This window comes from Elephas maximus, chromosome 27 (genome assembly GCF_024166365.1).
Source record: "Elephas maximus indicus isolate mEleMax1 chromosome 27, mEleMax1 primary haplotype, whole genome shotgun sequence".
NCBI classification, from domain to species: Eukaryota; Metazoa; Chordata; class Mammalia; order Proboscidea; family Elephantidae; genus Elephas; species Elephas maximus.
This window is the reverse complement of record NC_064845.1, coordinates 5,936,426-5,963,911: the sequence shown is the minus strand read 5'-3', so window position 1 is coordinate 5,963,911 and position 27,486 is coordinate 5,936,426. Positions and strand designations below refer to the sequence as shown.

At 41.1% G+C, this 27,486-nt stretch overlaps 2 protein-coding genes across 2 annotated transcripts in view; one reads left to right on the top strand and one right to left on the bottom strand.

The window, feature by feature from the left end:
- The window catches only part of PDCD6IP (programmed cell death 6 interacting protein), a 63,749-nt gene that overhangs the window by 9,418 nt on the left and 26,845 nt on the right, over positions 1–27,486 (top strand). Inside the window, exons 2-7 of the mRNA XM_049870773.1 lie at positions 8,917–8,971; positions 10,414–10,483; positions 15,732–15,859; positions 18,131–18,284; positions 19,465–19,565; positions 21,898–22,014. Of these exons, the coding sequence (XP_049726730.1) occupies positions 8,917–8,971; positions 10,414–10,483; positions 15,732–15,859; positions 18,131–18,284; positions 19,465–19,565; positions 21,898–22,014 (625 nt within the window). The remainder of the gene's footprint in view (positions 1–8,916; positions 8,972–10,413; positions 10,484–15,731; positions 15,860–18,130; positions 18,285–19,464; positions 19,566–21,897; positions 22,015–27,486) is intronic.
- LOC126068293 (60S ribosomal protein L21-like) lies at positions 4,297–4,808 on the bottom strand. Its single transcript, XM_049870774.1, has one exon. The coding sequence runs from the start codon at positions 4,777–4,779 to the stop codon at positions 4,372–4,374; it is 408 nt and encodes a 135-aa protein (XP_049726731.1). The 5' UTR covers positions 4,780–4,808; the 3' UTR covers positions 4,297–4,371.

Sequence of the window (27,486 nt, the reverse complement as noted above, 5' to 3'; positions counted from 1 at the left end):
CATACATTCTAGCCTTGATTTTGCCTTTTGACCAACAAAGCCTAAAATAGTCCTTTTCAGAAAAAGTTTGCCAATCCCTGCTTCCCAGCCATACTGGCCTTCTTGCTGTGCCAGGCTCACTGTCGGGCACAGGGCTACCTCAGGGCCTTGGCACTTGCTGTCCCCTCTTCATGGATACATTCTCTGGTAGCTCTTGTTTATTCTCAAAACGGGGAATCTTAGGTTTTACTTTTCAAGGTAGGAAAAAAAAGTTACTTTTCAAAACTTTGCATTTTATGGGTTCATTTGCTTGGGGATACTAATTGTGTAACAAAATTCTTACTCAGGAGTAGAAAAAAATGAGTTTCATTGAGGCACAGAGCAACTGCAGTCAGGGAGCATGAAGCGAAAATGCTCAATGCTTTGAAGGAGAGGAGTTGATGGAAACTATACCTGAAAATTAAGGGAACAGTGACCACAAGGCTCCTAACAATGAGTCTGCAGGCATCCTGGAGCCGGTCTGCACAGGTATCTTAGGAAAATGGCTCTGCCTGTCCTTCAAGGACAAGTTTGCACGAGAACATCCGTTCTGAGAACAGCTGCTGGTTTGCCCCTCTGCTCGCTTCCCCGGAGACAGAGCAGATTAAGCCGTTACTGCAAGCCCAGACTGAACGCCTCCATTTTAGGGGTCTGCTAACAGCAAAACAGTGAGCAAACAGATCCAGACTCTGCCCTCCTGGAGCTTAGAGTCCTGTGGAGAAAAGGCTTGAAACATAATCCCTTGAATAAATACCATATATGAATATGAACTGATAAATTCTATGAAGGAAAAGTTCTGGGCTTGAGAGATTATAAACGGGGGAACAGACTTAAAGAGGGGTCACATTGATTGCTTTTTATCACTGTCACCATCGTTGAACCCTGGTCCTTGCTAGCATCATCTCGACTGGATTACTGCTGGTTATTCATCTCTCTACTTCTGTCCTTGTACTCTGCAGCCATAGTGATTCTATCAAAATAAATTAGATCACCGCACTCTTTTGTCCAACTCCTCTGATGGCTTTCCCTCTCATTTCTTATAAAAAAAAAAAAAAACCCAACCCTGTTGCCATCGAGTCAGTTCCAACTCATAGCGACCCTATAGGACAGAGTAGAACGGCCCTATAGAGTTTCCAGGGAGCGCCTGGTAGATTCAAACTGCAGACCTTCTGGCTAGCAGCAGTAGCTCTTAACCACTACACGACCAGGGTTTCCCTCATTTCTTATCGTAAAAGCCAAAATTCTTACAGTTGCACCCTAGGCATTATTATTTTTTTGACTTCATCTCCTGCTGTTTTCTTCCTTGCTCACCTTAGGGCTGTCCTGGCCTCCCTGCCATGCCAGGTACCTTCTCAGGCACACTCTTCTTCTCCCAGGAGCTTGGCATTCGCTGTTTCCTAGATTGGTAATGCTCTTTCCTCAGATGTCTTCCTTGCTCACTTCCTCATGCCCTTTACGCCATCTCTATCCATGCTATTTAGAACTTTTAATTTTTTTTGTAGTCAGATGATCACGTTATTTAACACTGCAGCCTTCTGCCCCATACACACACTTTCTCTCTCTTACCTCTTTAGTTTTCTCTGTAGCATTTATTATTACTGTACTATCTACTTGTAGTCTTTATTATTGTCTGTCTTTCCCTCTAAAAGTAAGCCTCACGAGGACACAAATATTTAAATGTTTTGTTTACTCCTGAATTCCTGTGTCATGGAACTGCTTGGTGTATAGTAAGCTTTTGGTACGTGTCTTAGTTATCTGGTGCTGCTATAACAGAAGCACCGCAATGGATGGCTTTAACAAAGAGAAATTTGTTCTCTCACAGCCTAAGAGGCTAGGAGTCTGAATTCAGGGTGCCATCTCTAGGGGAAGGCTTTCTCTCGGCTCTGGGCAGAGGTCCTTGTCATCAACCTTCCCCTGGTCCAGGAGCTTCTCAGCGCAGGGACCCCAGGTCCAAAGGACGCCCTCTGCTCCTGGTGCTGCTTTCTTGATAGATTTTGGTACCGATAGAGAAGGGTGCTGCTCTAACAGGTAACCTGAAATGTGGAAGTGGTTTAGGAACTGTGAATGGATAGAGGCTGGAAGTTATAAGGTGCCTAATATAGCAAAAGCCTAGATGGCCTTGAAGAGACTGTTGGTGGAATTATGGGCATAAAAGACAGTTCTGGTGAGGATTCAGAAGGACGTGAGGAAGGAGAGCTGTTACACTAGAGATGACACAGATGGAGAGAAGCAGCAGCAGCAGAGAACTGGCAGCAGCAGATCCAGGAGACCAGCGTGGGCCAACCCACAGAGCAGGAGAGCTGGGTGCCTTTGTGCAGGAGTGTACTTCCCGGTGGAGCTAGGCTTGCCCACACCAGAGCAAGAGAGCTGAGTGCCTTCCGGCCAAAGTTTACTGGTGGAGTGGAGCTACAGAGCTTTGGAATGCTTGCCCCAGCAGGGCAGTTGGGGGTGATAAGGCCTAAGGGCAGAGAGGCCAAGGAACCAGGAAGCAGAAGCTGAAGAGACAAGGAACACAGGAAGCAGCTGCCTCAGCCTCCAAGGGTGTGACTACGACCTTGGGGTCTCAAAGGGTGGAGCCATGGCCTCTGGTGTTTCTAAGGGTGGAGTCACCACTCAGGTGGACTAGGAGAGTGGTGTGCCTAAAGCCCAGGGAGGAGAGTTGTCAGTTCTAGTGGGCCTGGAAGGTGGAGCTGAAGCCCAGGGCTGAGGGACCTCCACTCAGAACCTGGAGAGCGTGGCCAATACCTGGAGTCTGGAGGGCAGGACCATTGTGGAAATAACCTCAGAGAATAGAGTATTATTTTCCAACCTTGAGGGCTAATTAACGCGTTCTGCTGACTTCCTTGGTGCCTGTTATGCTTTCTTCCCCTCCGGTTTCTCCTGTTTGTAATGGAAATGTCTACCTTGTACCTGTTCCACCATTGTACTTTGGAAGCAGATAATGTATATTCTGTATTTCACAGATAAAGAGAAATTTTTGGATTTTGGATTTTGGAATTGATTTAAGACTTTTGTTATGATAAGGTGAATGTGTTTTACATGTGTCAAGGACATGAACTTTTGGGGACCAAAGGGTGAAATGTCATGAATTGAATTATGTCCCCTAAAATATCTGTCAACTTGGCTGGTCCATGATTCCCAGTATTGTGTGATTCCCCACCGTTTTGTCACCTGATGTGATTTTCCTGTGTGTTGTAAATCCTGTCTCTATGACAGTGATGAGATGGGATTAGCAGCAGTTACATTAATGAGGCAGGACTCAGTCTACAAGATTGGCTTGTGTCCTGAGCCAATTTCTGTTGAGATATAAAAGAGAGGAGTAGAGAGATATGGGGACCGCATACCACCAAGAAACAAGAGCCAGGAGAATAACGTGTCCTTTGAACCCAGAGTCCCTGCACTAAGAAGCTCCCAGACCAAGGGAAGATTGGCGACAAGGACCTTCCTCCAGAGCCAACAGAGAGGAAAAGCTTTCCCCTAAAGTTGACGCCCTGAATTTGGACTTGTAGCCTACTAGACTGTGAGAGAATAAACTTGTTAAAGCCATACACTCGTGGTATTTTTGTTATAGCAGCACTAGATAACTGAGAAGGTAGTTGAATAAGTAAATGAGGAAAGGCTTCTTCGAGGACACATCAGACTAGACAAGAGAAGTAGGAACTGGTGATGGGAAGTTTCCAGGCACAGAGAAATAAATAGGGAAAGGCCCTGAGTCAGGAGAGAGCATAGAGTTTGGTACTTAAAATGATAATAGTGAATATTCTGAGATGAGGCTGGAGAGTTGGGGGAGGAATATAATGCAAGACCTTGTCAGTGTTTTTGGACGTAAGTTTAAATATAATTGGGAACCATGAAAGGGTTTTGAGTACTTAATACTTTACAATTTATTTCAAAAGTACAAGAAGAGTACTCTCCTGCATAACCAAAGTACAGTTTTCAAAATCAGGAAATTAACATTGATTCAGTATTGCCCTCGAAATCTACTCATTTATATTTCCCGGATTCGCCCAGTAATGCCGTTACAGGTTCAGGATCTTGTGTTGCACTTAATTGTCGTATCTCTTTAGTCTTGTTCAGTCTGTTAAAAGTTTGAGTTTTCCTTGTCTTTCACGAACGACCTTGACATTTTTGAAGAGTACAGGGTGGTTACTTTGTAGAAAGTCTCTCAGTAAGGGTTCGTCCGATATTTCCTCACGATTTATACATTTTGGGCAGGAGTGCCACAGAAATGGTTTTGGGTTTTTTTTTGGCATTGCAGGCATCTTTATTGTACACCTGTTAGGCCATGAATTCATAGGGAATAGGTTCCAGCAGCTCAGGCTCCTTTCCATTGGTTCTCACAAAGTGTGCCTCTCAGGGTGAAGCAGGCTGGCGCTTCAGTTGAACCCAGGTACCTTTCTCTTTGGCTTCCTTCTTTTTCTGATCATTTTCCTTCACGCGTTTCAAGAAGCTATCTCGGCTCTTAGAGTGCTTAATGTGCTCAACACGCACGTTAATTCTCTTAGCAAGAATCTTGCCCTTAACTTGTTTGTTCACAATAATGCCAACAGCATGCTGGGTAACATTGTAGACTCTCCCAGTTTTGCCATGGTAACATTTGTGGGGCATTCCTTTTTGAACAGTGCCCGTTCCCTTGATGTCTACAATATCACCCTTCTTGTAGATTCGCATGTATGTGGCCAAAGGAACAACGCCATGTTTTCTAAAAGGCCTAGAGAACATATAGCGGGTGCCTCTTCTCTTTGCCTTTGTGTTCGTCATTTTGGTGAATTACTGCAAGATGGCGGTTCTGGCCAAAAGGTTGGGTTGTTTTTAGTGCTTATCAGGAGGGGCATGGTGTTGGTTTGTCCCATTACTGGTAAAGCTAATTTTTATTGCCAGTTAAAATAATCTTTGCCAAGTTTCCCAACCTCACAGTTTATAAGTATGTTGTACTCATTAGTAAGCATTTTGTGGGGAGATACTTGGAGACTATGTAATTATTCTGTTCCTTGTCAGAATTTCATGTTCTAACATCCATTGATCAGTCTTACCTGAATTAGATATTATACTCTGAAAGCTATCAGAGGGCTATTTTCTAACTCCATCATTTCTTCTAGGGTAAATGTTTACTGTTTGGTCTCAGATCATTGATGATTTAAGGGAACACAGTACTCAAGGGTGATACTGTTTATTTTATAGGCCAATCTATTGTTTGGATGAAAGGTGACCTGTGGGAGTGGCTTCAGTTCCAAGTTCAAAGGGTATCTTAGAGCAGTAATCTCAGGGGTCCCTCTAGTTTCTATTGGTCCATTAAGTCTGGCCTTTTTTTTAGGAATTTGAGTTTTGTTCTTCATTTTTCTCTCTTCCTATCTGAAATCTCCTATCATGTCCCTGGTCAGAATGGTCAGAAGTGGTAGTCAGGCACCATCTAGTTCTCCTGATCTTAGGCTCAATGAGGCAGTGGTTCATATGGGCTGTCAGTCATGTGGATTAGTTTCTTTTTTGTGTCTTTGGTTATCTTCGTTCTGCTTTGTTCCAGATACTTGTGTCTTAGATGGCCGCTTGCACCAAAGTAGGGTGTAGAATGTTATCTTTATGAGCTATGTTAACGCCAGTTGACCAAGTTGTCCCACAACACTATGGCCCCAAAGCTTTTAACCCAGTAAACCAATCCTGTGAGGTGTTTGGCTATGTCTAGCTCTGCCCCCTGTGTTTTATTATATGTAGAAAGAAGCCACCCATTGTCATTGAGTATATATGTATATGCACAACACACACACAAACATGTATATACATGTGCCTACAAATACACCTGTGCATGCACACACATGGACTCGTGTATGCCTTCCTATACACGTGTACGTATACCTATCTACCTGCGTAACCACACACACATTTTTTGGTTGTTACTTCTGTTGTTGCAAAATGGTATTTTATAGTGTCTGTCTATCATTGTGGAAACCCTGGTGGCATAGTGATTAAGAGCTTCAGCTGCTAACCAAAAGGTCAGCAGTTGGAATCCACCAGGCGCTCCTTGGAAACCCTATGTGGCAGTTCTACTCTGTCCTGTTGGGTTGCTATGAGTCAGAATTGACTCAACGGCAACGGGTTTGGTTTGGTTTGGTTTTGGTATCCATCATTGCTTCTAGATTCATTAGCTTGCATTCTCCTGTAGGGTAGAGCTTTCTCTTTTTACCTACTTATTTATATGTATATGGCATTCTTATTTTCTCTGTGGTTTATAATTTATTACTATTATTTATTCTGTTTGTTCTAGATTTGGCCAGAGGTAGCCCCTTCAGGCTAGTTCCTTTGTCCTCTTGAAATGTCCTCATCATTTTTTGAGTACTTCTTACTTTTTGTCATAACAAGATGTTTCAGGTTCACCTTGAATATTCCTGCTTCAGCCCTGAGGTCAGTCATTTCTCTAAGGAGCAGTGGTTCGTTTTAATGCAGAGAGTTAGTAGCCTGGTGTGGTACAATGGATCACCTTTATAAGGCTTTTCTTGCCACGGTCTTGTAACTCTCACCAAATGACTGGGTGGGACTATACAAATGAGGTGCATGTGGCCCACCAGGAGGATTGGATAGTTTGTTAATAATGCAGATAAAGTGAATGGCACCCTTGTGGGGGTGAGACCATTCAGATGAGGTCTGTGGAACCCTAACGAAGGGAATGGTCAGTTTTGCCATCTCTCTAGGCTTAAAATGAGCCATCCCAGAGGCAGAAAGGAGAGATCTCACTACCACCAAGAAGACGAGACAGGAGTGGAGCACAGCCTCTCGACCCAAGGTTCCTGCACTGAGAGCCCCCTAGACCCAGGAGATGGAGAGTTGTAACACTGGAGAATGGGGCAAGATGGCAAGAAGCAGTGGCAGAGAGGCAGTGACAGCAGGACCAGGAGACCCGTGTGAGATGGTGCGATGAGCTTCCAGGTCCGTGGAGTAAGGCTGTTACGGTGGATGTGCCGACCCGTGGAACCGGAGAGCTGCGTGCCTTTGGGCAGGAGACTTCCTGGTGGTGGAGTGGTGTGCCTCCAGGCACTTGTTGGCATAGCTAGGCTTGCCATCCTGTGGAGTGAGAGAGCTGCGTGCCTTTGGGCCGAGGCTTGCTGGTGGAGTGGGCTGCTCCCGGGCACTTATTGGCAGAGCTAAAGAGCTTTATAACACTTGCCCAAGCAGGGCAGAGGCTGGGCCTAGGGCTTGGGAGGCCTGGGGCTAGAGAGAGGCCTGCCTGCGGGCACAGCTGAGAGGAGGCTGTCCTGATTGAAGAGCAGGACCCTGAGTCATCCCTGATCTGAATATAACCTGTTACTTTGCTAATAAACCCTGTAATCATGAATATGGTCTGTGAGTTCTGTGTGGCCATTGCAACGAATTATCGAGCCCAGCAGAGAAGTAGTGCCATAGGAGGGATGGCTGGTGTCAAAATTGGTAAAAAGGTTGGAGGGCGGAGGTATGCCTGACCTCCGCCTCATAGCAATCAGCCTTGGGCTGTTGATCTTGATTCTCCCTCCCTCGCCCCCACCGTGCCATTTTATACCTGCACACTAGACGTGCTTATTGCTCCTGAGGTGTCATTGCTTCTAAGCCCTTTCAGCATGGACAGTTAGGAAATACACACGTTTGTACTTGACTCTGTACCTCTCTACTATCTTAAGAACGTTAGTTCACACAGATATCTCTGCTTCTGCTCCAAAAACCAGAGGGTAGTCTTGTCTTCCCTCTTCCCCCTTTCTAATTCCTGTCTGTGACGGTGAGAAACCTGGCTCCGATTTTCCTCACTGTATTGCTTATTTGCCCAGTTCTTCCTGTTTTGCAACCAAACTCATGGCCAGGCCAGCCAAAAGCTTGGTCTCAGACATGTTGCCCCTCGCCCCAAGCCTGACTGAAAACTTGGCCTTGAAATATCAGAGGAAGTGCCACCTCCACGAATAGGGGACCATGAGGGGAACAGGAAAGACCAGAGGCTGATTAGAAAGCTTGGTCCTGACTCCTGACCCCACACATGCCCGCTGAAAGCTCATTCAGATGAGGAGGAAGACTACTTCATGTTCAGTGATCATCTGGGCTGCTGTGTGGAGACTAGATTCGAGAAGCATGAGAAAAGTGGCTCATTGTCTTCTTTGGCTTTGTTCTCCTGTGAGATTGGCTGTGAAATTTTTAGATCAGTCTACCTGAAAGTAATTTGTCCAATGGATATAAGCATTTTGTGTGTTGTCAAGTCTATTCCCACTCACAGCGACACTATAGGACAGAGTAGAACAACCCCATAGGGTTTCCTAAGCTGTAATCTTTACAGGAGCAGATCACCAGGTCTTTTCTCCTGTGGAGCTATTGGTGGGTTCGAATTGCTGACCTTTTGGTTAGCCAAGCGCTTAACCATTGTGCCACCAGCAGTCCTTTGGATATAAGCACAGTTATCTTAATAAGGAGTAATATTTTAAGAAATTAATATTTTCTTGGGTAGATACTAGTTTGCTTTTAGACAAAAATAGTTGATAAATATTTGTCTGCGGTGGTTCTAATCAGGACTTTATCTGGTATATACTAATTTATCTGTTGAATATAAACGTAGTTACCTTAGTAAGAAATAGTATTTTAAGAAATACATTGGTTTCTTAGGCAGATGTTTGCGTTTGTTTGTTTTTAGCCAAAAATAGTTGATAAATGTTTTTCTGTGGTGGTGGGTATGAGGTTTTTGATAGTCTTTTCATTGGATACTTTTTAGTTTCAGCTTTACACATTAAATGACTGACACTTTCATTAACCTTGAAATAGCTGATTGATTTTGATTTGTGGGCTCTTCAAAGTAAGCATGAATAATATTTGTATATATTTTAAACCAGTTGTGTTTAACATAAACAATGTGCATAATTCTTCGCTATGGTAAATATTATTTTTCTCTTTTTTTAGGTATTATGATCAGATTTGTTCGATTGAACCCAAGTTTCCATTTTCTGAAAACCAGGTAAGTCATTGATTTTGTTTTTGAAGTTATGTGGTAGTTGCAAGTCACCCATTTCCTTCTACCCATGGTTTCATTTTATTGAAATAAGCAATGCCTCTTCACTATCTTTAGGTTCCATAATGAGGCAGTTTTATGCAAATGAGAAACATTAAAACCCATCTGATATGAATCTATTTCCTTCTGAAGACAGGGCCTCCTGGCATTCCTGAGTCGTCTCTGGGGCTTATGTCAGCACTGAGCTGCCTTTTCTATTAATAGACTCTTGACTAATACAATTCCTACAGCCTTCCCCTTGGCCTTTACAGAAGTTAGAAGGAAACTGTATAATTCAAGAACTGTTAATTTTAGTTTATGTGCTTTAAAAAATGTTTGGCTAAAGTTCACATATGCACGTAAATGTTATAGAAGCTATTATAATGAAGTGTACACTTCACTCTTAAAGACTAGATTTTGAAAGTGATAATTTCATGATAGTTTTATTTGGGAGATTTGTTTAAAATTTTGTGTGGCACTTGTAAATTTTAAAATAGTATTAAAAAAGGCTTTGAACATTCTTGTACTAACGTTTGTATAGGTGGAATAATGTGTCTGAGATTTGCTTTAAAATATTCCAGGAGAAAAAGTGTGTGTGTGTGTGTGCACGCACGTGTATGCGCATGCGTGTGGGCGGGAATAGGTAAATGAGCCAAGAAGGCAAAAGGTTGACATTGATGATGGGTCCTATGGGGGTTCAGTACGTTATTCTCTCTACTTTTTGTATGTTTGAAAATTTCCTTAATACAAAGTTAATAAACTTCGGTACTAGATTTCAATAAATAATTTAAACGAGGCTAAGTTCTTTTTAACCTTGGTATGTGGAGTACTTTAAAAGGAGAGTGAGATACACGTTTTGTAAGTGAAAGTTTTCTTGACATAGACCACACATGCAGAAAGGTGAACAAATCATGTGTATAGCTTGAATCTTCACACCACCCAAATCAAGGAAAAATATCTCTCCCCAGAAAGGCCCCCTTTTGGTCATTCCCCCAAAGGTAGCCATTCTCCTGCCTTTGTCCTTGTGGAATTGTTGGTTTTAATTTGACCTTCTGGGAAGTCTGTAGTATGTACCTTTTGCCTTTGCTTCTCTTAGCTTATTTGACAAGCATTCATTAAGTGCCTGCTCTTTTCAGACCATCGTATGTTTATAAGATGAGTAAGACAGCATTTGGGGAAAAGACAATATATGTATAATTACTGAGGCGGGATGACTATTTGAAATAACCTAATTTTTTTTAGTTTTTAATCTGTGGTCCAGGAAAAGAAGGAGTTGGTTAATTAGAGGAGGTTATGTCTTAGGTTAAAGCTTTTGTCCTTTTCCTCACTGTGGATTTTCTTGAGAGAGACCTTATGTTTCATGAGATGCAGGAAGGTGACATGATTGTCTGTTTTCTCTTTCTGCCCAGATTTGTTTGACATTTACCTGGAAGGATGCTTTTGATAAAGGTTCACTTTTTGGAGGATCTGTAAAATTGGGTATGTAGTCTTTATTAAAATAAAATGATAGGATACTTGGTTTAAACACTTTGTATTGTATTAAGTCTTTAAAATTCCTCTCCCGATGACTCTTCATGAAAAAGTTTTTTACATTTGTAATGTACTGAGTTCACAACTTCTTAGTGTGAAGGACTGTTTAGAGCAGAGCACAGACCAGACGCTTGCGGTGGTATGATCACTAGGCCTTTATTACTCAGAGAATAAACAGGACAGGGATGAGTAGAACAGCAGACACCATTAGCCAAGGTTCCCTGAGGTTAGGCTCCCGTGCCAGCGTGGGGCAGTACGGTCACGTGCAAGCGTGTTCCACTTCGCACCATGGTTGAGGAACCCCAAAGTCCCTCTCTCCGGGTTTAGTATACTAGCAAGCTACAGTGATTACATGCCAGAAAGCAAGTACAGAAAGAGCATAGGGGAAGGGGGTAGTAAAAGGGGAAAGCCCCCTGCGGGCAAGGATGCTACTCACAGTCCTGATTGGCTGTTCTGGACTTACTGGGGCCAGTGAACAGTCCTTCCTCCTTTAGCCCACTAAGATAAACAGTAAATGTTGTGGACCTCTCAGAGGGCAGTCATTTCCCCCCAAGGCGTGTACTTTGTGTCCATCAATAGCTATCATGTCCGTTAGTAGCTGTGGAGACAGTGGGAGGTGATTATACTATAAAACACCTGTACACCCAACATATATTTCATTTCTTTTTAACCTCAACTTTTAATACAATTTCCAAATATTTGTAGGGAGCCTCCACCTTGCCAGGCACTGTCCTAGTTATAAAAATGGTTAAGATACTGCCTGTCTTTTCCGTTGTACTCAGTCTGGGTGGGAAGACAGTTGGTCATTCTGAAGTGTAATATGTACTATACCAGTTTATGAACCAACTTACAGGAGCATAGAGATGGAAGAACTGTGCATGTTGAAAGCAAGTGATGTTTGAGTTAGGCCTGGAAAGGTGAATTCAGTTCTTCAGGGTAGAAGATAATATTACGCGTAAAATAACTGGAGGTACGGAAGCATGAAAGTGTTTTGTTCTGCCAGCTCTGGGAAGTTAACCACTCTGTGCTTCAGTTTTTCATTTTTGTAATGTGAATGGTGGGTGTTTTTAATGAGGGTAACACTAGTTATCTCATTGGATTCTTGTGCGAATCAATTGAGTAAATATGTGTTAAGTGCTTGCAACAGTGCTCAGTATAAGTATCAGCTGTAATGAATAATAGTGTATATTATATAAAGTTATAATATATGTACATAGGATATTCACTTATTATATAGTTTGTGATATTATATATAAAGTTACGTTAAATGTGCTAGTATATGTAATTGGAATTGACTTGATGGCAGTGGTGGGCAGTATATATAATACATAATATGATGATAATAGATTTTTTCTGTGGCTTGAGACCGTAGATTGAAGATTGTGAAAAGTAATGAGATTATAAAGTAGATTGTGAAAAATCTGAATTTTCTCCTTTTATAAATGATAGCTAACATATACTGAGGGCTTATTCCACCCAGGCACTGTGGAAAGGGCTTTACATGTGTTATCTTACGGAATTTTCCCAGCAACCCACTCAGAAAGGGACTATAATTACCAGTTGAGCAAACTGGTTGAAAAAGATTGACTTCCCAAGGTCATTTGGCTAGGATGTAATGAAGCAGAAACATGAATTCAGAGAGCCTAACCCCAGAGATGTAGCGTATGTGGGTTGGGGAGAAAGGGTGGGCTTAAGAGACGTTTCAGATATGGAATTGACTGGATTTACTGTCAGTCAGAGGGAGAGCAGAAGTTGAGGGCCCACCTGGAGATGTATAACCTGGCTTGACCTGTTGGGTATTTGTTTATTTCAGCAGATCTGCAGGTGCTACTTGAGTGCTCACTGAGAGGCAGGCCATGGAAGATGCAGAGATAGAGACGGCCCAAGAGGTCTTGCGGTTAGACGAAGTGGGGAGGAGCAGAGTTGGTTGAGCAGGAAGAAATGTTTTAGACAGGTCAAGTTTGACATTTTTGTGTTATATCTGGGTAGAAATTTTTCTTTGGTACTCAGTGGAAGTATGGATTTAAATCTCAGAAGATGTAGAGAGAGAGATTTGGGAACAATTACTATTAAAAAAAAATTAGGTGGTAATGTATACTCTGGTAGACTGGAGACTGAGAAGATATGAAAGTCAAAGCTAGGGAGTGTATTACTTAGAGGAGGTGGAAAAATTGAGTGTAAATAAAGCAGGAGGAAGTTCAATTCATAAAGATATCTGGAAGCAAAAATTAGGAATTGAATGTCATTCAGTAGGGTATATTGGTTGAATAAAGTGTGGACCATCCTTTCATTAGAATACCATGCAGTATGCGGGGAACAAGGTCGAGAAAGAGCTTTACGTCCTCAGAGGAACCAGGAAGTGACTGCAGGAAAGTTTTAAAGGTGGTGTAGTTCAGTGATTCTCAGACCTGGCTGCACGTTAGGATTACCTGGGGAAAATTTTAAAGATGAGAAGGCTAGATGAGGCCCTGGCATCACTGTCTTTGCAGACCTCGCCAGCTGATTCTGATGATTAGCCAGGTTGGAACATCATTGGCAGAGTCATTGTACCAGAGGCCAACTCATGGGAGGCTGGAGAAGCCGCTGGATTTGCAGTGAGAGAGATTTTAGTAGGGTCGTGCTGAAGAAGCCAGATTGCATCAGATTGAGGGGTGGATAGGAGGTAAGGAAATGGCAATAGCAAATGTGGATTGTTCGTTCCAGCAAATTTAGGGTAAAGATTGGGGAACAAAGGGAGCATTAATGCTGAAGGGGAAGCAAGGTTAAAAATAGGATTTTTAGTGCTGTCATGACTTAAGCATATTGGTAGACTGAGAATAAGGACCAGATGGTGGGAGAGCTAGAAGATAATTGGCAACGTAGAATAACTGATGAACCAAGTTCCTGGAAGAAGTGAGAAGCAAAAAATATTAAGAGCGTAAATAAAGCAGGAGGTCGTTCGATTCATGAAGACACCTGGTAGCAGAAATGAGGCATTGAATGTCATTCGATGGTTCTTGGTTGAATGAAGGATGGACCATCATTAGAATATGTTGCAGTTTTAGAGTGCTGGGAGTGATAATGCAGATACTTATTTGTGGGTGTAAAACTGTGTCTGTGGAAGACTGAACCTCAGATAAGGCCTGTTACAAATCAGCTCCTCCATCGTACAGCTCCATGGAGTGCTGCTCCGTGGAATGCCATCCATATAGACCCTGGTGTGAATGCTGCTCCCAGCAGTTGTACAGTCCAGGCAACCTGACTATGGTGTGATATTCCATTTGTGAACAATCTTGTGTGTGAACACGTATGAAGTTATTTGTGAAGATAGTCTCCAGAAAAATTAACTCTGGTTATCTCTGGGTGGTGGGGTATTGGCTGATGTTTAAATTTTTGTAGTTTTTTTTACAGTTTTGTTTAAATTTTAGAAAAGCTTTTTATTTATAATGAAGCTCTTTTCGTTTTGAAAAACAGTGAAGAAGAGTTCAGGTGAAAACCAAAAGTAGAGTTGAATATTAAGAAAAAAGCTCTTTAAAGAAAGGAGCATTGTTTTTTTAAAAAAACAAAAAACCCTGGAGGGTCAAGTTCTTTTTAAGTTTAGATGTGATAGAAAAAATCATAATGGAAAAAAAAGATCAGCAGATTAATTACAAGAACAAACAAACTAAAAAAAAAAATTCCTACAAAATCTCTTGTACATGAGAGATTGTCAAGGTAAAACGGTGGACAGCGGCCTGTCATGGTAATGTTTTTGGGGAGTGTAATAGATCAGGATACTTACTCGTTTTGTGACGAGTTTACTGATCTAATCTGTTACTTGGAATATGTTTCATTCTTCTTGAAGTCGGCTGGCTTCCTGTCATGTCGTAGACCAGTTGCTTTGTATTGAGACCACGACTATCTTGTACTGCTCCGTGTGTGTGTGTAAGAGGTCCTAAATGCTCCCCACCACACACATTCTGTGCTGCTTCGAGATTCCCCAAACTCTGGGTCTTACCGTCAGTCTCCCTGGGGTGCGCTTTCTCCTGAGGGACCTCCCTAATGGCCTCTTGTGTTTTCTTGCCTGAATCTGGGCTGTTTGCTCTCTAAAGCTGCTGCCTGACTCTCACCCTGGATCATCGCTGCTCTACTAGGTTAGACCCATTATCTTCCAGGTATTGTGTCTCCCGTTTTTGCTGGAATATATTATCAAGTAAGTTTCTGGAAAAAAAAAAAAAAGGCCAGCTTTCTGAATCCCTTCTTTCTGAACACGGCTGTATTCTAACCTCACACACAGTTCGGTTTGAAATTCCAGCAGCTGAGTGCTTATATCGAAAGCATCGGAGCCATCGTTGACTCTGTTTTACTTTATTTCTCACCTTCTGTTTATGAGCAGATCCTCTCAGGGTTCACTTTAAAAGACACTCAGAATCCAGGCAGCTCTCACCACCTCCACTGCTGCTGTCCTCTGGTGAGCCACCACCCTCTTCCTAGTCTCCCCTTTTAAATCGTTGCTCCCCTACTGCCTGTTCTCCACAGGGGGGCGCAGTGATTCTCTGTTCCAAACTCTCTTGACTTCCACCCGAGTAAAACCCAAAGGCTTTGCAGCACAAGCTGCCTCTCTCCGACATCTTTGCCTCCCAGTTTTTCCCTGCTCACTGCTTTCCAACTGTGTTGTTGTTAGGTGCTGTCTAGTCAGTTCCGACTCGGCGACCCTGTATGACGCTAAAACTGCCGCGTAGGGTTTTCTAGGCTGTAGTTTTTATGGAAGCAGATGGCCAGGTCTTCCTCTCACGGAGCCACTGGCTGGGTTTGAACTGCCAACCTTTATATTAGTAGCTGAGTCCATAACGGTTGCTTAATGAGGACTTTTCACCCGTGCTATCCTCACTGTATATATTTGTTGGATTAAGTAAAATTGTATTTATTTAGAACTCAGAGGTGTTGCTCCCTTATGTTTTACTATCAAGTTATTTTCGAAAAGTATGATTTTTGTTCTTTTGTAGGTGATCTGTTTTTTTTTCTCACAGGAAGATTTTTATGATCTTTATCCTTCATCTTTGGAATCTCAAAAGATCTAATTGGATCTCATTGTTGGTATATGGCATTTGTTGATGGCCCTTTCAGTTTGAAGACTCAGACTTGCTTTTGTGAGGGTCAGTGGGATGGAGGTCATAGTATTTCTCATTTGTTTTCTTTAGAAAAAATAAAATGATAAAACTTTTCGATTTTTTTACAGCTCTTGCAAGCTTAGGATATGAAAAGAGCTGTGTATTGTTCAACTGTGCAGCCTTAGCTAGCCAGATTGCAGCCGAACAGAACCTGGACAGTGATGAAGGATTGAAAGCCGCTGCTAAGCATTACCAGGTACGCAGAAAAGTAAATACAATGTAACAATTGACACCAAGTCGGATGAAATGGAAGATAATTTGCTTTTAGGTTTATAGATCCTTCCTTATACAACAGATGCTTTAAAGTAATGTACTTTTCAAAATAAATTGATTCATATTCTTGAAACCCTTAGATAAACTACTTACGGATAGGTCAGTCTGTTTTCCCCTGCTGTTGTGTACCGAGCCGCACCTAGCACAGTGCCTGGCACGTACAAGAGGCTCACTGAATGTTGGTCGGACAAATGATTAGATGTCTGAGACAAAATCCTTGGTAAATCCTCTTTTAAATCCATAACCTCATTTAAAAATTTTGTACATTAATTTATATATTGTTTTCTTAAAGTGAGGCACAGCTGAAATTTTACCAGTGTCATGGAAATTAAGACCTCTTATCAACACAGTCAAAGTTTGATTCTGAGACTCGAGAGGTCCCATTTAACTGTGGTCAGATTAATACTGTTATTAAGTCCGCTAAATCCATAGTCTAGGTTCTGAGCATTCACTAACCTGGCATATTATTTTGTAGCAGTTTTTTTACTTACAGCTTTTAAGTTTCTGTTTCAGTTTAAGGATTAATAAGTGATGATTGCTAAGCCATGTCATATATACAATCATGTTCCCATATTTTATGTTACGTTATAATTTACAAAGTATTTGCATGTACATTGTTTGACTCTTGGATAAACCTTGTGGAGCAGGTCACATAACATCATTTCCGTTTTACAGATGAGGAAACTGAAGGTTAAAAGTGTTAATAAAACGGTTTTGGGTTTCAGGTGTTCTGAGTCCAAATTTCATGGAATTCTAACTGCCCTTCCACTGCTTCCCAGTGGCTCTGGAATTTGCTCATCTCCGAGGTGGAGTCTGATTTTTCCCATTATTTAAGTTAAGGAGAGAGGCAGGTGAAGAATGCTGTTTGAGGGAAGTGAAAGGAAAATACAGCTTAAGCGAACCAAGTGCTCCGAATTGTGGCTCACCATGTAGTTTTGGGTGGGCGCAGATGACAGGCATGACACAGACACTTTTTGAGTCCATGAATGGCAAATGTCCTAAAATGTGAAAATGAAGTAAAATTTTACTTAGCTTCCTGTTAACTGGAACTTACTTGGCATGTGAGATTATAGCGGGTGTACTGAATTATTGAGGAAGCATTGCATTCTGTGAGTGTTCACAGCAGGTCGCCTAGTGTGATCAGAGTTGAATGGCGGAGGGCCTTATTTGCCACCAAGGGACCTCGTGCCCTTGGGCAAGTTCTTTGACCTCTTTGGGCTTCCATACCTTGGCAGTTCTAGTCTGTCTGTTCTGGTCTACGAGACTGCTGGTTACTGAACCAGACCAGCTGGTCACTCCTACAGATACTTCAGTTTTACAGTACTTCCTGACTGCAGAAAGTGTGGTGTTCTTTCAATACAGTGAACTTTGAGTTACCTCTGTAGCTTACCTAAATAAACCAATAAACCACAGCACCTTTTAATTCCAGACTAATTTATCCCTGGTGTATTTGTTTTATAAAAGCTGAGTTATTTTAGCGTTAACCTCAGCAAAATGTAATTGAGAAGAAAAACCTCGTGGGGGACATATACCAGGGAGCGCCGAAGGCTGATTGGCAGTGGACAGCAGTGCTGATCCCCCGAAGACTAGGTGTATGTATATACTATTTGAGATTTCCTCTAAGTGCTCACCCAAACCCCCTGCCGTTCAGTTGATTCTGACTCATAGTGACCCTGTGGGGTTTCCATGGCTGTGAATCTTTACAGAAACAGACTGCCACATCTTTCTCCCGTGGAGCGGCTGGTGAGTTCGAACTGCCAACCTTTTGGTTAACACCTTACCGCTTTAACCATTGTGCCACGAGGGCTTCTCCTGAGTGCAGCCTGTTTAATTATTTGGGAGCTGAATCTTTTTGGGACCAAACCAGGAGCCTTCCTGTATGAGAAGCATTCTCATGGTGTTTGCCCAGCTTTGAGGGAGTCTGTCTAAAAATAAGCCCACTTGATGTCCCTGTAATTTACTTTGTTTTCCCCGTAGTTTACTTTTAATCTTTCCTAAGTCTCTGTAACTTTACAGAGTTTTGTTGAAAAGTACTTCCGGTGTTTAGGCCTGTTTTGCACACTGTGAAAATGTACATATTGTAACTGTTCATTGAGGTGACCTTTGGAATGGTGTTTTTGTGTGAGAGTAGAACATGAAGTCTTGCTGAGTTCTATAGATGTAAAACAATGATTTTCTCCTCTCTCCCCTCTAGTTTGCTAGTGGTGCCTTTTTACATATTAAAGAGACGGTTTTATCTGCCTTAAATCGAGAGCCTACCGTGGACATATCTCCAGATACTGTTGGGACCCTCAGCCTTATTATGCTGGCACAGGCCCAAGAAGTGTTTTTTTTAAAAGCCACAAGAGGTAATTCCAATTTGTCTTCCATCTTGTTGCATGTGTAAAGAAGTGGTAGACTTTTTAAACTAAGGTGATTACAGTATAATATGTTCTGTATAGAGCTTTCCTTTTTGAACTTGATCCCTGGCTTAGGGAAATTTTCTAACTCTCCTTTTCTGAGCTGGTGGTGGTACAAATACACATGTAAGAACATAGACTGTTATAAAGTGGATAGTTAGCTATTGTTCTTAAACACTGGGCTCTGCAATAGTACTTATTTGTATTCATGATATGTCAGACAAAAAAAAATTCATATAGCACATGTTTATTGGGTGCCTACTGTGTGCCAGTCACTGTTCTATCCTAGGCTTTAGATAAACCTGAGCAGACAAGTAACGATATGTTTTCAGGAAGCTTACATTTTTTGTGGGGAGTGACAGAAAAAAAAAACGAGATGAAGTAGCCACGGTAATTTCAGAGAGAGGTAAGTCCTATGAAGACAGTAAGAATGGATTATGTGATAGTGGCTGGTGACCTGGCTGTGGGGGAGGAATGTAGAGAGAGTTATGCTAATGTAGATTCCTTAGTTGAGAAGGGTTTCTTTGAAGAGGTCCAGTATAAACTAAATCTACCTGACGTCCAGGCCGAGTGAGGGAATAAGAACAGTTCTTATAAGGTGTGTTGGTTAGTATGAGAGACTGACACATGGGTTGAACATAAGAGTGCAGAGAAATTGGAAATAAGGGTACAGTTATCATGTGGAAGAGCTATGAATTAGAATAAAGTTGTTTTGTATTTTTTAAATACTAGCTTTATGTTGAGATCTAATTCATGTGCCACAGAACTCACCCTTTCAAAGTATACAATTCAGTGCTTTTTAGTAAATTCATAGAGTTGTACAACCATTACCACTATCTGATTTCAGAACATTTTCATCACCCACAAAAGAAGACCTGTATCCACTAGCAGTCGTGTCACGTTCTCCTGTCCCTCTTGACTCTGGCAGCTACTTACTATTTTCTGTCCCTGTGGATTTACCTGTGGAATAATTAACTTACAGACAGAAGAATTGATTTTGTCAGTAAGGATTTTTTAAGATGAACGTACAAACATACGATCTCAATGCGTATACTGTGTCCTCATGGTGTATCAGATTATCTCATATATTTATTTTAATTATAATGGCCAATTTATTGTTTTATTCCAGATAAGATGAAAGATGCCATCATCGCTAAGTTGGCCAATCAGGCTGCAGACTACTTTGGCGATGCTTTCAAGCAGTGTCAGTACAAAGATACGCTCCCCAAGGTCAGTTACCGTTTCCCTGAACAGTTAACCAGCTTTGCTTGTGGAAATAATTCGGATATTTTTGTGTACAAGAATCACAAGTTGAAAATTACATACTTTAAAGAAATCTGAAATTTCAAGAGAGGCAATTTGAAGAATATTTGTAGAAATAGGTTTTTTTTTTTTTTAATTTAAAATGCATGAAACTTGTTTTATATGTAGGGGATGCTTTTGTCTTCACTGTTCCCTAAACTTGTTCTTCCTGGCTAAAATTCTTTCTGGAAATTTTTGACTGTCTTATCTCCGGTAGTCTTATCAGATGCAGTCATGGTGTAGTTCTGAATCGTTAGTGATTTGGTCCACGCATGACTATTCGAGCACGTTGGTTAGTCACACTTTTAATTATTGTCCTGTTTTCTTAAAGCTGAGTCTTAACAGAAAGTTCAAAAACAAGCGTAATGAAAATGGAAAAGAAAGCTTACAGCTTCACCCACTAGTTTGATTAGAATTACGTTTTGCTAATAGGGGTAGGAAATCGGTCTGCCAGGTTGGACAGCCAAGGAAAAGCAACCATCTTAAGCCACACAGTGCAGGACGTAGCATGTTTTAATGTCAGCTTTTCTCAAGTGGCAATTGAAAAGGCTCTTCAGTGATGATCATTTGTAAATGGCAAAGCAGATGACTAGACTGACATACAAGCAAACTTAGAATGATTAAGAAAGGAAACTTGAAGATTGAGTGGAATGTAGTGTGTTTCGACTGCTTTCCATCAGAAATGTGCAAGGAATGAGTTTCATCAGCATGATCACATATGGTATTGGTTGCATGATCTTTTGTAGGGGAGTTTATTGATTTATAACTCATATTCAGGAATCTTTGTAAATTACGAAATTGCAGGCAACTTTGGAGTGAAATAAAAAAGCACCTAAGTGCGTCAACAGCACACATTAGTCTAAGACGTCAGAAATGAACAGTAATGAACCAGTGTGAAGATACCTGTGAAATGAATGTGAGATAAGCCACAAGCCCAGTAGAAATTTGCCCCGGACTCTTGAGTACTAATTACAGTACTCTTACAAAGAGAGCTGGGGGTCTCCTCTCACCTTCCTTTCATCTGAAAGACCTCACGTTCAGCTGCACGGTGTACTGTTACGTCTGGTTGGGCCATTAGCTCAGTGCTGTCATGGAGAGAAGAATGTCACCTGCCAAGACCTGGACTCTACCTCCACTGCAGTGCCTGGTATTCCCAGAAAATCTCCTGTTGAAGTACCAGGCTGCCCAGGCTTGCTTTGGGAACTGGCAGTTTGAGAGTCAGAATCTTTCTTTGCTCTATTTTTACTAATAAAACTCCTCAGGTATTTTCATATTCTAGTTATAAAACTGGAATATCTGCAAGTAGTGATCCAGGAAGCTAGGAAATTATTTCCTGGGAGACAGGGAAGCATGCCAGGTAGTGACTCAGTTTCTGATTCTCTTATTTTTCTGTCTAGACAGTGATTGTCTAGTGTGTTTCTTGGATTTTACATGGCATGTACTTCATAAAAACAAGGTTGCAGGTTAGGATTTGGCATTTTGGGAGAGCCTCTACCAATATATAACTGCATTTCTGGTTCACGTCTTTCTATCTTTCTAGCAATTTTGATTGGAATTTTTTTTTCTTTAAACAAAGTAGGACAAAATAACACTTTATCCTCTCATTAGTCATTAACTTAGTGCATTCGTGTGTCTGCTATGTGTTTTTGAGTCTGATACTGAAATGTTAGTGGTTGTATGATACTAAATAATTTTTATGTGGCTTTTTCTTTATTAAAAAGTCTGTAAGGATATGAATTTAAGTGGGAACTTACTTTACTGTCTTTTGTCTTTTAAACGTGATGACACAGTCAGCTCGAGAGCAGTTGCGTTAGTGTGTGTGAGTCCTGGTGGTTTAGCTGACTCAGGGCTGGGTCACGGCTCATAAGAAAGCGTCTGAAGCCCTGGGCTTGGTCTCCCTCTGTCACTGTCCATTCTCCTCTTTTCCTAACGCATGTTTTCCTTTCTTCTTCGTAAACAAAATGTCGACTTCATGGCTCCATTAAAGAGAATTGCAAAAACCTACATTGGCATCAATTAATAGTCTTAAAAAAAAAAAAAACCTTAATTTTAATTGGAAGAAAAAAATTGAATTCATTAAATGCAGTCCATGCACAATCATGTGGTCTTCTCTGTTTACGTCTACTGACCAACCTACCTCTAAACCATTAATGGGGTGATTCTAATTCCCGTCTCCTTTCCCTTTTTCTTCTTGCATCCCATGTTGTGTGTGGTGATTTGTGTGGTTGGACTCTCCCCTGGTCAGTATTTTTATTTCCAGGAGGTGTTCCCCGTCTTGGCTGCAAAGCACTGTATCATGCAGGCCAACGCTGAATACCACCAGTCTCTCTTGGCAAAGCAGCAGAAGAAATTTGGAGAGGAGATTGCAAGGTTACAGGTGAGCGTCTTTGAAATAAATATTTGAGTAACTCAAGTCTCCATTTTTTTCCTGGTGAAATTCCTAGGTTTGCTCATAACAGCCTTTTCCTCCCATTGCCCCTGTCAATAGAGACAGGTGACTGTCTGTATTTTTTGGCGTAGCTACTACTCATTGTTTTAGTCTTTTGGTTTTCCTGTGAGCTTGAAAACTTTCAAAATAAAACTTGAGAAGCAGGTGGACGTACATATAAAGGTGTATACTCCAGCCCATCCCTCTACCCCGTTTCTTCATCCTCTTGTCTCCGTTGTCTTCCCCATTGCTCCATAAATAATTTTCATTAGTTTAATTCTTCCAGGGTTTTTTTTTTTTTTTTTAAATACAAGCATATACGTACACCTGCATGCACTTCTTATTTCCATTCACATGCAGAAGGTGGTATGTACAGTTTTGTGCATCTTGCTCTTCTCATAAAACAAGGTATCTTGAAGATCTCTCCATTTTAATACAGCCATAGAGACCATCCTCATTTGTTTTTAGAGAGTCCGTGTATAAACCACAGTTTGTTGCTGTCCCTTATTGTGGATACTTGGGTGTTTGCACGAGTTGCTACTGCAAACAGTCCTGTAGCGAATAATCATGTACTAGTGGCATTTTGTACTTGAGCAGGTATAAAAATGTCACTAGAAATGGGATTGTGATATCAAGTATAAACACACCTGTAATTTATAGACACTACCATATTCTCCTCCTCAGGGATTGTACTCTTGTGTTCCCACCAATGGTGTGAGAGGGCTTGTTTTCCTCATGGTCTTAACAGCACGCTTTCAAACTTCTCCATTTTTTTCAGTCTGATAGATAAGAGGTATATTAGAAGATCTTTAAACTTTTTTTTTTTTTTAATTTTGATGAGAATACACACAGCCAAAGAAACACCGCTTCAGCAGTTTCTATGTGTACAATTCAGCAACATTGATTACGTTCTTCAGGTTGGGCTACCACTCTCGCTATCTGTTTCCAGATTATGCCACCATCATTGTTTTAAACTTACTGCCCCCCAAGCTTCCCATCCAACCTTTCCAGTTGCTGTGGTCAGTTTGAGCTCACATGGATAATTCTTTAAAAGAGCACAATGTCCAAGGCATGCATACTTGACTATGATACGCTTTTTTTTGATTCAGAAAAAGACTTTGGGGGTAGCGTGGTTTAAAGTTTCAAAATTATCTCAGGGAAATAGTTTCAGGGGCTCGCCCAGACTCAGTGGCTCAAAAAAGTCTGGATTCCATTGAGAATTTGAAATTCTGCATTTCTCCCCTTTTGATCAGGATTGTCCTATTGACTCTTTGATCCAAAAGTTCAGTAATGGTTGCTGGGCACCATCCAGTTCTTCTGGTCTCATGGCAAAGGAGGCAGTTACAGAACAACTTTTAAAAATTAAATTAGTATGGAAAATACCAAACTTATATAAAAATGGGGAGAATAGAACAATGAACCACACAGCTGTAACAATTATCAACTTAAGGCAACTCTTGTTTAATTCGTAGTTTCCCCTCTTCCTCACATTATTTTAAATCAAATCGTAGACATTTCATTTCATACATCTTGTGTGTGTGTGTATTCTTTTTGTTTTTTGGTGTATATTTCTAAAGATAACCAGTGGCTGTCCAGTTGATTCCAGCTTATGGTGACCACGTGTGTGTCAGGATAGGACTGTGCTCCACAGGGTTTTCAGTGGTTGATTTTTCAGAATTAGATCACCAGCTCTGTTCCGAGGTGCCTGTGGGTGGCACCAGAAGGCTCCAGCCTTTGGTTAGCAGCTGAACGCCTTAACAGGTCGCACCACCGAGGGATTCAGTTTCTGAAGGTTCCCGTTGACCTCGAGTCAATTCTGGCTCCTACCAACCCTACAGGATAGAGTAGAACTGTCCCATAGGGTTTCTGAGGCTGTAATCTTCACGGAAGCAGACTGCCACGTTATTTTCCCGGGGGGGCGGCTGGTGGGTTTGAACCACTGACCTTTCGGTTAGTAGCTGAGTGCTTAACCACTGCGTCCCTCTGGTTTCTTAATCTTAAAATAAGGACTCTTAAGACATCACCATGATACGTACTCAATATAATTTCATTTTTTAATTATGCTTTAAGTGAAAGTTTATAGTTTGTCGTACAGAAGTTGATACACACATTGTTATGTGACCCTAGTTGCTCTCCCTGTAATGTGACAGCACACCCCACCTTTCTACCCTGTATTTCCTGTGTCCATTCAGCCTTAATAGAGTTTCTGAGTATAATTTTAATATCTATTTCTCTTATGAGTGAGGTTGAGTAACTTTATGTTTAAGGGTCATTTGTATTTGTGAGCTCTGTTTTTTTTAATGTCTTTTACTTATTTTTCTCTTTGATAATTGATCTTCTTTATTTTTAGGAGTTCTTTATATATTAATGGAACCCTGGTGGCACAGTGGAAACCCTGGTGGCGTAGTGGTTAAGTGCTATGGGTGCTAACCAAGAGATCAGCAGTTCGAATCCGCCAGGCGCTCCTTGGAAACTCTGGGACAGTTCTATTCTGTCCTATAGGATCGTTATGAGTCGGGATTGACTCGACGGCAGTGGGTTTGATTTTTTTTTGGAGGCACAGTGATCAAGATTTCCACTGTTAACTGAAAGGTCAACGGTTTGAATCCACCAGCCACCCCTTAGAAACCCTTTGGTGCAGTTCTTCTCTGTCGTGTAGGATCGCTATGAGTCGGAATCGACTTGATGGCAATGGGTTTGGTTTTTTTGATTTTATATATTCATAGCTAATTAGCCTTTTGCAATGAGAAGTATTTTTCCAGTTTGTGACTTGGTCTTTTAAATTCTCTCTGTGTATTTTTGTTTGTTTGCAGAAGGCTTTGACTTTCAGGTGATGAGATTTATCAGTGTCTGTCTTCCTGGCTTTTGAGTTTTGAGTCATGATTTAGAACACTGTCCAAGGCCCATTCCAGGGCTGTGAAGGAACTAACGTGTGTTTTCTTCTAGACTTGGATGTCACCATGTTTTGGATCCGCTTGGAGCTTATGCTGGTGGGTTATGTGGTGGATCCAGTTTTTACCTTTTTTCCAAATTGGTACCCAGTTGTTCCAAAACCATTTATTAAAATGACTTTCTTTACCCCCTGATTGGAGATTATGTCTTTATCATACACTAAATTCACCATAGGTGTATTTGAGTGAATTTAACTGTTTATTCTAGAAAGTTTCAAGCATATATAAAAGTATGAATCATCAGATATCACCCAGCTTCATCAATGATCAGTGTTTTGGTGTTTGTGTTTCATTTGCTTCCCCTTCCCCTTTTATTTTTCTGGAGTATTTTAAAGCTATCTCAGACAGACTATTTCATCTGTGAGTACATCAATATGTATCACTAATAAAAAAAAAAAAGTAGGTAAGAATTAAAAAATAATAAAACCACAATGACTTTATCCCCACTAGCAAAATTAACACTGATTAACAGAATAGTAATACTCATGACTCAGTATTATCCAAATCTCAGTTTTCTTTGATTATTTATAAAGTGTATTTTTACAGTTGGTTTTGTTTAGTCAGAATCCATGCAAGCTTCTCACGTTGCATTTGGCTGATGTCCCCTAAATCTTTCAGTCTTCCCTCTCAGCTGCTGTGTTGGATTTTCTTTACTTTTTATTGTTCGGTATGTGTCTTTACTGTGATTATTTTGTGATGCCTGCTTGCCCTTTTGCTCCTTGCATAAACATTTTAAGTCTTCCTTCCTTAAATGATTTTGTATTTTTCTTAGTTTCTTTCCTGAGTTCTGTCAGTTCTTGTCTCACATTCTTTTGCTCTCAGACTGTTATCCACTGTTGTCTGGCCATCTGGTCCTCTATTGATATTTTGTGTTCTTTTGGTGCTGTGATTGGGTCCTTAAGTTTTTTCCTTTATTTTGGAGTGTTAGCATACTGTTATCAGCTGCTTTGTGGTAACATTCCTTTGGTGAGTATTCATTCTTTGTTGGAAAGCTATGCTGTACGTTTTTATCCTTTTCCTCATGGTTGGTTTTGTCAAGGCAGATGGAATGCCTGATTTCAGCTACTCGTTTTGGAATGAGATTGATTCTACTGGATGAATAGCAGGCAGAGCTTCCTGGTAGGAGAGTGGGCTGGAGCAGTGTTCCCACTTCCTGACAGAAGTGCCCTGCGTGGGCTGGAGCAGTGTTCCCACTTCCTGACAGAAGTGCCCTGCGTGGGCTGGAGCAGTGTTCCCACTTCCTGGCAGACGTGCCCTGCTGCAGTGCCGCTTCTCTGGCTCTCAAAGCCTAGTCTAGTCGAGAAAGGATTTTACCTCGACACGCGTGCTTCTCTGACTCCCTCACAACCCTTGCTTTTCAAGGGGATGCGTCTGCTTTCAGACCTTGTGTTTGCTGGTGTATCCTGAGTGCCTTCTGCCCCTTTCACGCCTTCTCTTTTTCTGCTTCACCCAGCACCCTTCTTTTTAATTAATTGGACTCCTGCTCTGTTTGTTATCTCCCTGTTGGGGTGAGGCCCCTCAGTAGCCCATTTTTCCTGCGGCCTCCTGTTACAGTAGCAGTAGATGACTAAAACAAATAGTATAGCCCATTTTCTTAGATTTTCCTGGTATACCTGGTATACAAATCTTCTTCTTCTCTGATTAATAATTTTTGCCTTTTCTGAACTTTATGTCCCTGATTGCTTTGTCTGATCTGACATGTTAAGTGGTCGTGTTACTGATGACGTGTTTCAGTCCTACTCTGGGACTGTCTCATTTATGGTAAGGAACTGTATCTGTTTCTGTTTTCTTAAGATTTTTAGAAAAATCAAGAACCAATATTGAATTTTATTGAGTGCTTTTCAATATCTGTGGGGAAAATTTGATATTTTCACTTGGATCTCTTATTTTGGAGAATTACATAAATAGATGTTCTAGTATCAAACCATTTTTGTATTCCTGTAATTTTGGTGTTTGAAACTTGTGTTATCGTCTCATGAGGTTGTTTTATGTAAAGATTCTTTATATACTTGAGAATACAATATGTTCTTTCATTATGGAGTCCAGGGTTGTCTTTATGTCTGGTAAATCAAACTCATTAATTTTGTTCAAATTTTCTGTGATCTTACAAATTTTGTTTACTTGCTCTAGCCATTCTTGAAATAAAAAAAAAGTGTTAAAATCCTCCACCGTGATCATGGGTGAATTTATCAATTTCTCATTATAATTATTTATATAGATAGAGACTTAAATATAAAATTTAAAAAGTTATTTATGTTTCTGGAAAATTGTCTTTTTTAACATTTATGCTGAGTTTATCCCTGATAATGCTTTTGGCCGTGCTGTCTGTTTTATCTAATGTTGTTATGGCTGATACCTCCTAAAACCCAAACCGAACCCCTTGCCATTGTGCCGATTCTGACTCATAGCAACCCTGTGGGAACGGCTAGTGGATCCTACTGCCAACCTTTTGGTTAGCAGCCAAGCTCTT